Source organism: Neopelma chrysocephalum, unplaced genomic scaffold (assembly GCF_003984885.1).
Source record: "Neopelma chrysocephalum unplaced genomic scaffold, ASM398488v2 Primary Assembly neopelma1_97017, whole genome shotgun sequence".
Classification (NCBI taxonomy): Eukaryota; Metazoa; Chordata; class Aves; order Passeriformes; family Pipridae; genus Neopelma; species Neopelma chrysocephalum.
The window spans coordinates 51,533-60,588 of record NW_020925659.1 but is presented as its reverse complement, the minus strand read 5'-3'; the positions used below and the strand labels follow the sequence as shown (position 1 = coordinate 60,588).

General features: G+C 40.8%; 1 protein-coding gene across 1 annotated transcript; it reads left to right on the top strand.

Moving 5' to 3' along the window:
• The first annotated feature begins 256 nt into the window (after positions 1-256).
• Positions 257-8,710, top strand: LOC113961025 (protein FAM240B-like). The gene is made up of 3 exons (XM_027671017.1): positions 257-391; positions 7,129-7,273; positions 8,346-8,710. Exons 2-3 carry the CDS (start codon positions 7,134-7,136, stop codon positions 8,422-8,424), a joined length of 219 nt encoding a protein of 72 aa, XP_027526818.1. The 5' UTR covers positions 257-391; positions 7,129-7,133; the 3' UTR covers positions 8,425-8,710.
• Positions 8,711-9,056: the final 346 nt, after the last annotated feature.

The window sequence follows — 9,056 nt, the reverse complement described above, 5'->3', positions numbered from 1 at the left end:
AGAATTTTTCGAGCTTCGTAGGGAGATTATTAAAATTGATAACACCAGCATGCATTTTAAAGAAAATGCTCCTCACTTGCCAAGTCGTGCTCTTTGAGGTATCTGCCAGTGTGGGAGGGATGCGTGCTCTCAAGGGGGCCTGTGTTTCATGGTCATCTCAGGCAGGGGGCTGCAAAGTTCATTAAATGATCTTATCTTGCTGCTGGTTCTGTTCAAAATAGCCTCGATACGATGAAGGATTTATGTTACCTCCACTTCAAATAAAAAGTACCGAGGGATGCATTTCATTACTGCCCTGTGACACTGGAGAAGCCGGGGCTGCAGTGGTAATACTCCTCATTTGTTTGTGTGACACGGAGGATTTATTTGCAAGAGGAGTCCGGCTCCAAAGGTAAGGAAGTGTTTGGTTTTTGTAGTGAGTTTTCCATAATAATGACAACGAGAAATGCATTTGTTCTCTAACTTAAACTCTCACAAAATTATGTTCTAGGAAAGATGAGAGTGTGAGGAAAATGCCAGGGAAGAGTGCCCAGTTTAGCAGAATTCTGAGGAAGCTGAGCAGCATTGATACAGAAAAAATATTTACGGATAATTTCCACGCCACAATCCTGAATAAAACACCAAGAGATATGGCTGTACATTCTCAGCTGATGTGTTAAATGGTGCCCAAGGTTTCACACACACGCTCGTGTCTCAAAGGTTTTTTAACAGAGATCTGCTGCCGAGAGACTTTTTAATTCTTTTTAAGGTGGTAGACACCTTCACACGAATCAGAATAGGTTTCTCTTGCATGTTTTCTCTGAATTGGATGATCTAATGAAGAACATGGGCCCTGGGCAAGATTTATCTTTTTTGACCCTAGACCATTGAGTCTTCTGGCGCTCAAAAATCAAAAAACAAAGCAAAGTGTGTTCAAGATCCTTGACTAATAAATATTAATTTATTCTATATACTTGATCTTATGAATTCAGTAGTTCACAGGAGCAGACTTCAAATGTACCTGGCAGTGGGGAAAATCTGATGATCAGGAACAATATTTGATCTCAAAAGCAAACCTCAACCGCTTCAAATGTGCTTTAGATACTGAAAATTAAAAGTCAGTAGAAGTCGAACAAATCCATAGAAAGCTCAGGAAAGGCATTTGGGCATTCTGTACTGCACAAGGAATGCCTGTTCTCCTCAGAGGCTCATCCCTGTGCCACTGCCACCAGAGTCCTGGCTGTGTGTGCCCTGGGTAGGGGGTGTGGGAGCCAGGGGCAGGGAGTGGGGGGACCTGGGGAGCAGAGGGGCTGATGGAAAGCTCCTCCAGGGATAGTCTAGTGAGACCTGCAGGAGTGGAGTTTTGGGCAGCACAGTATGAAAAAGCCACTGATCTATTAGGGAGCATCCACAGGAGGGCCACGAGGACGGTGAAGGGTCTGGAGGCAAAGCCTTATGAGGAGCTGCTGAGGCCACTTGGTTTGAGGGGAGACCTCATTGCCTTCTTTAACACCCTCATGAGAGGCAGATACTCATCTCTTCACTCTCGAGACCAGTGACAGGACTTGAGGAAATGGCCTGAAGCTGAGGCAGGGAAGGTTTAGGTTGGATATCAGGGAAAAGTTCTTCCCCCAGAGGGTGGCTGAGCACTGGAACAGGCTCCCCAAGCCTGACAGAGGTCAATAAGTGTTTAGAAAATGCTCTCAGGCACATGTTGTGATTATTGGGGAGTGTCCTGCACAGGATCAGGAGCTGGACTCGACGATTCTGATGGGTCCCTTCCAACTCAGAATGTTCTGTGATTCTGCGAAACACAGTTGCAGCAAGAAGTGGAGAGAGATTTTCCAAATGGAACAACAGAACTGAGGAAACCAGCCAGAAAGGTGTTTGAAAACAGAGTTCTGAATCAGTCAGGCTAGGTTGGAGGACTGGCATGGGAGGTGGAGAGCAGTGTGTAACAATATGAGATGCAAAAACCACACAGCTACCACAAGCCTTGCCTTAATATATTTCTTTGTCATAAAGGTGTCATGTGAGTGGAGGTCCAAATTTTGTTACAGTGCAAAGTATTTGAAGAATAGTTATTCTCTATATCACAAAAATAGACTCAGACCCATCAGCTTTCCACAGAAAAGCAATAATGGGCTGTGGGAATAAGAAACAAGAGAATGGTTGAATAGAGATTTCTACGTAGTGCCTGAGTGCAAACATTTCAGCTTACATACTAAAACTGTTAAACTTGCCTGTTAGAATTGATTTGCTAGACACACACCTGTAACTCCTACTAGTATTGCTCAGTCACATGTCAATATAGTTGTCATTTCCATACGCTGAAAAATCCCACTACATGCAAAAAGTCCAATTAAATTGATTGAAGTTTATATGCAGAGAACTGACTGATCACACATCCTGGCAAGAGCACGTACTTCAAATTCTGCCAAGCTAGGAAATACTGCTGGCAGAATAAATCACTTGCCTGGAATACCCTCATTTCACTGCAAACCTGTTTACAAAGGAAAAGCACTGATTGATAATCTGTAATGCCAAACTGCAAATGAAAGCAGAACAGCACAGTACACGTGCAAAGTCACACATCTTTGCTGGTGAGACACACCAATGAATTTTTCAAAGAGACCAGCACAGTGTCAGGGACTTACATGCACCAGAAGACCACACCAGCCTTCCCCTATCCTCGGGATGGTGCTCCAGATCAGCTCCTCTTGTAGCTGCTCATCACTGAGGCAGGCAGAGCAGGCTGTGAGGAACCTCTCTGCCAAGCTGTTTGTGAGATAAACTGCCCTGTGCAACCTGCCACACACACTGAAGGGTACAGGGAACTCAACCAAAGTGCTTCCTTCTGCCTCCCAAGAGTTTTATCCAGAGCCTGGAGACCTAAGTTAGACTTGAAACTTAGAGATCCCCAGGGGGGATCTCAAGGAAGCTTCAGTCAGCCCCCTGAGATATGAATTGCTGCCAGCTGCAGGAGCACAAGGTGAATGACATATCCAAGACCCAAGGAAAAGGAGGGAAATCATGGCCGTGGTTACTGGTCCTGCTTTCTAAAATCAAAGCAGATTTCTCTTGTTTTAACATCAAATATTATCATTAGTTAAATAGTCTACTCTTTTATATATCATGCAATTTTTTGTTAATCCAGTGCATTTGTATAATAAACAGATCACAAAGCAAATCCATGAAAAGTCAGGTGAATACAGTGTTTTATTATTTTTAGGGAAAGAACTCTGACTGACTGTGCTATGCAAGAAGCACAAGAAGGGAGAAAAATAGCTCTCTTGGCTCATGCTTTGTAAATTTTTAAAAACATTTCATATAACAATCTGTGTTCTACTACGGGAAGAAAATCCACACTTTTCTTTACACACCATTTTCCAGCTAAGAAACTTTTGACTCCCAGTTATCTCCATGAAAAAAGTGTGTTTCTGGTGGTGGTAATGGTTTCTCATTAGTTTGAGGCTTTGGCCTCAAACTATTGATTTTTTTTTTTCCTTACAAAAAATCAAGATGTCACATCAAACTGATCTTTTGTTCTGCCAGTATAATTTCTGAGTTCTGGCTAACAGTGACAGTATCACAGCTCCCCTAGCTTTGTAAGATCCCCTTTAGCAAATTGAGTCTGAATAATATCAACCCCCTCTAAAATTATTAAATGAAAAAATAAGCAATCATCTTCATCATGTATTGGATAAAACCTTGCCAGAGTTTTATCATGTTATTCCCTTTGTTTGAGAGCAGCTACATTTGTTCACTGGCTTGCAACCAGGGCTCTGTCAGAGGAGATTACCAGAAAAAGCCTCTCGTTATTGTCCTCTGGAAGGATTGTCACTAGAGGCTTAAATAAAGCTTCATTTAGTCCTAGCTGAGGCAGGGTAGTTGAAGTCAGAACTAACCGCAAGATCTATAAAAGTGCATCATAACTTTCTTTGTGCTTTAACAGAGTATTTCTGCCCAGCTGTTGTATCATACACAGAGTTTATTTGTTCAGGCTGATTTGGAGGCTGCTTCCATGAGGTCTTTCTATTCTTCTCTTTCCCTATTACACGAGGTCCCTTATCCTAACTACTTTGAATGAGGCTCCAAAGCATGAAAATAAACTGTTTCCAGGTGATAGCAGCTGCTGCAAAGCCACAATAACAGGCTTAAGTCGTGCAGCTCTCCTCTGCAGAAAGCTGAAGTAGGAGGGAACATAAAGAATTCCTGTCACTGAGAGCCAGTGACACACTGATAGACCAGGTTTGATGTCCCTGGTTGCTCACACACGGGTTTATGGCAGCAGTTTTGAAATGGATGGCAGGACAGAGGGGAATTCCAACATAAAGGCAAAAGAAACCAGGTGAGTTACTTCAGTGGGGTTTTTGTGCAGTTCCTTCAATCACCACGTGAACAGGCTCAAAGAGACAGTTTGAAACACAAAGTAATTTAGGGTGGTGTGATTCTACAGTTCAGAGAAAAAAATGCTGGCACATTTACACACTGGTGTTTATCAAGGGTCAGCAAAGTAACGATGCAGAAATTCTACTTTCAGTAACTTTGATATTTGCCCATATTTGAGTGTTCTCCAGCATCAGGGGGAATGAAAACAAAGAGGAATACTTAGACTTGAGGGAGAGAAAATTCAACACCAGGATATCCATATGTTAACACAATATAAAAGGTTGTAAAGGAAGGGTGGCTTGGACAACGCTCTTGGTGTGCCTGATCGAGCACACAGAAAGAAAACTTCAGGGATAATAGAGAAAAGCACTAATTCCTTTCCCCATACCCCTCACAAAACAAAAACAAACAAACAAAAAAAAACAAAAAAAACCCAACAAAACCCAAAACAAACAAACAAACAAAAAACACACCAAAAAACAAAAAGCAAAAACAAACAAAAACAAACAAAACCAAAACAAAATAAACAAAACCAAAAACAAACAAATAAAAACACAAAACCAAAACAAAAAACCCACAAAAACAAACAAAAACAAAACAAACAAAACAAACAAACAAAAAACAACCAAACAAACAAAAAAACACCTCCCAAACCTGTAGTGGGTAGTATTACACACACTTTGTAGTCTCTACAGATTTCTAACATCCTACTAAATAATGCCAGCACCAGATGTGAGGTGAACAGCAAGAGAAACTAATTCTGAACATCTTTTTTACTGGCTTTACAATTTTTTCCTTGGGATTTTTTGCTGTAGGGGCAGGTCACATCTATAAAATACATTCAAGCCAGCATCAAGAATTTGTATATAATACAACCAAACCATAAGGCAGAGCACTTGAAACCAGTAAATGATATGTGTATTCTGAAAGTATATGAATGGGTTCAATTATACCTTGAAGTAATGAGTTCCAGAACTTTGCCTTATTCAGGAGTAGTATTTACCCTTTTATATATATATATATATATATATATATATATAAAAGACATATTCCCTGTGTATTAAACAAGAATTCATAATAATTCAGAAGGATGAAGTTATTATGCTTTGGTATCTCTTCTGATAAAGAAACCAGGAGACATTATTTCCTGGCAATTTATTTCAGAGCCCCAGGGATGTATGGGAACTTTGCTTTCTGCTCTCCAGAAAGAGTTATTCTCAGGGATTAACTCCTAGAGTGGAAAGTCCATTAGTCTTACCCAGGTGGCTGTTACCATACCTTTTTCATACATTTGTAGATTGTCCCTGGTACACAAAAGGTTTGAAAGGGTAGTAGCTGCCACCTGGAAAGAATTGTTTGGGTTGGCATTGATATATATGTGGATATTTATAGAATAAATATGTTTTATGAAAACCCGTACTCGTATTAAATGAGCTTTTTTACCTGGAATTGGTTATCCCGTAGCACAGCTTGAGATGTACTTGCAATTCACATTTCAGGCTGATGTCAACACTTATACATCCAGCTGTAATTTGTTCAGGACCTAAAAAATATGCCCAGTAATTTTTTTTTCTGCAAAATTCAGGCTCAAGTACTGTGCTTCTATCGTTTGGAGGCCATGAGTTAATATATGGAGGTTTTCCAGGGAACCACAGTGAAGTCACAGGGAAATCCCAGCGAAAAAGGGACCTCTTCAGAAGGGCTGGTTTTGTCCTCTGCTCACAGAGTCTCTCAATTTTTCACAAAACAGCCAACTGAAATTATTTGAAGATGATCAGTTCCCAGTTTTCTATTTTCTTATGATGCCTGGCAGGGGAATGGCTGCAATTTCTTCAAGCTTTTCCAAGCTAGCCTTGAGGGGCTTGTTTGTTGTCTCCCTATGGCTCTGACTAACATAAATTACAAACAATTGCCATGGATTCAAACAATGCATGAGAGAGCCCTAAATACTTGCTAAAAAAAATTAAATGTTCTGGAAAATATCATAATGCCACGTTCATGCAAAACCACACAGCAATTTGAAAGGCAGCACGGATACACTAATTCCATATTTAATGAAGTTTTGAAAGTAATGAAATGATTTTCTGGCTGCGATGTGGGATAGAGGGAATTGACTATTAGCCCATGAAAAGTCATCCTGAGACAGATATTCTTTCCCTAGGATAAGATTCACTCCAAAATTTATTTTTAAGATGACATTAAATAAAGGGGAAAGTACACAATTGTCACAAATACATAAATATATGAAACGAATTGGCTCTAATTTGAAAATTGCAGAAGAGGGTAAAGTATTTAGTAAGTAAGAAGGCTTTTGTGAGTCAGCATCCTATGAAATTATGTACAGATTTTAATACATACAAATTTTCTCCATTTCCAAATGGAGATAAGGTAAGTGTTAGAATGATTAGCAGCAAGTTACCAGCACAATAGTCACTCCATCATTTTTTGCACGTGAAAATAGTGAGGCCAAAAACCCCAACAGATGTGCCAATTTTTATATTTTCCTTCTATTTGTGAGTACGGCAAAAGGTGCCTTAATGGCTAAATCAGAGAATACGACAGAACCACCCTGGATTGTGATCTTAAAGGTCACATTCAGATGTAAGTGAGAGATATTTTAGGTGAACAGAGTAGGAGCTCAGATCACTGAAGACAGCACATCCTGGAGTGTCACAGCTACAAAAGAAAAGCTTAAGCAGTGAGTGATTCCCACTCTTATCCTGCTCCTGCTAAAACAGGGACTGTTTTCTCCCTCAGAGAAAATGAACAGCCAATACATGAGGCACGAGGTGCGGGGATGTGAGACCAGTGACCTGAGGAACTTCTGGGAAAAGACCATCGAGCAACAAACTCGGTACCTGCAAAACGAGAAAGAACGTCAGCGAAGGAGTGCCCTGACAAAGTGGGTAATCTGCACCCAGAAGGGTTGTTTGATTTCGCATTGTAATTGGGTTTTTTTTTTAAGGAAGAGCGATACCTGTACTTAAGTCATGCAGTGAAATCAGAAAGTGGTTTTGGTCTGTGGAAAATAATAGAGCTTCCCAAATTGGCATGTTAATGTTAGTGTGTCTAAGCTGTGACTTCTCAGGATAGGAGAATAATTCACCTGGTCCATCAATGGGCCCAAAACACAGAACTTCCTGGAGTTATGAGGACAACATCTAACAGTGCAGGTTTGTCTTGAACATAAAGGCCCATGTTCAGAGCAGAGTACCTGGCCTACACCCCTTCCCTGTGGCTTTTTTTTTTCATAAGAGTAGAGTCTGAACTATTTAGGACTGTTTTATTTATGTAGGGTAATTGAATTGTAAAGGAGATGGCCCAGGCATACTGGCTGACTAAGGCAACCACCATTCATAGCTATATTTACCTCATTCAGTCACATTTACTGTAATCAATCACAGTGAGAAAGACCAGTCTGCAACCAGATCAGCGCTTCTACTTCTCATTATATCTCTGCAGGTTGAAGGCGTATACAAAGATATATATTTTAGTTATTTATTATGGTTATTTTGGCTGGAGATCATTCAGTGAGAAAGCATTTTTTCAGTCTCCCTCATACCTCTCTGCACTGATGCTTGAACACTAAAAGCGAGGAGGGCCTTACATTAATAAACCTGGATGAAGGAGCACTGGAATGAGTCTCTAGTGAGTTGTGGTGGTGAAAAAAAGTGGTTTTTTCCCCCTGGAGTTAAAAAAAATGGGGAGGTGCTGGGTGCTGTGACCCAGCAGGTGGCAGGAGATGTCCAGGGTGGGTGACAAACCCCTCTGGCACACATCTGATGCAGAGGTGACAACGAAACACAGAGCTCAGGTGAGCCCTCACCGGGATTTATCCAGCAAAAGAACTCGGCAGGGACAGGGCGATTTGCATGACAACGGGGAAAAAAGAACCGAAAGACAGCACCAGTGGGAAAGATGGAGGGTATAAATCTGTTCCCTGGGGACGAGCTGATCCGTGTTTCTGTCCCTAGGCTCAGAAATGAATGGATGGAGAGGCTGGAAAAACGGATAAAGATGTTGAGGACCCAACCTGAAGACCCATCTAGCTGAAGATCCCACACTCATTACGTGCTGCGGGGGGGGAAGGGGGAGGGAGAAAATTATTTTGTAGGAAAGTGTGATGGTGTGATGCAAAAGCTGAAGTCAATTTTACTTCGCGGCTTAAATGAGCTATAATTAATTAGCTGTCGTTGTTAGAAGTTTCATATGTGAAATCTCAATTACTGCTTTTAAGATTATGCATCCATCCCATCGTTTGATAAATGGAAAAGGTAGTACTCTGAAGTATTTAATGCTAATAAATCATGCTTCACTGAGTTGTAGATGGCTAGAAAAAGAGTTTACTTCCACAGTTTTGCTCAGCAAATGCATTTCCTCAACATTTTAGGTTTCTGTATAGACTGACTGTAATATAATGAATTTAGATTGTTTGATGAATAATGGAGATTTTAATTTTTAACACGGCAGAGCCCAGCTCAGAGTAAGGAAGATGGGACATGCACAGACAATGCCACCACATCCCACGTCATCAGTGGAGCCTAAATTGCGGGAATTAAAAAGCCTGTGAATTAAAAATTAAACGTCTGTAAAGTTGTTAATATATGTCCTGACAAACAGTCTCTGTGAGACACCTATAAGAGCTGTTTAATTAACCCACATTAACTTAGCCAACCCACATTAGC

Excerpts from the sequence above, each read along its gene's own strand:
- LOC113961025 (XM_027671017.1), top strand. The coding sequence starts at position 7,134 with ATGAACAGCCAATACATGAGGCACGAGGTGCGGGGATGTGAGACCAGT. Across the intron at positions 7,274-8,345 it reads CGAAGGAGTGCCCTGACAAA|GCTCAGAAATGAATGGATGG; the intron begins GTGGGTAATCTG and ends TTCTGTCCCTAG.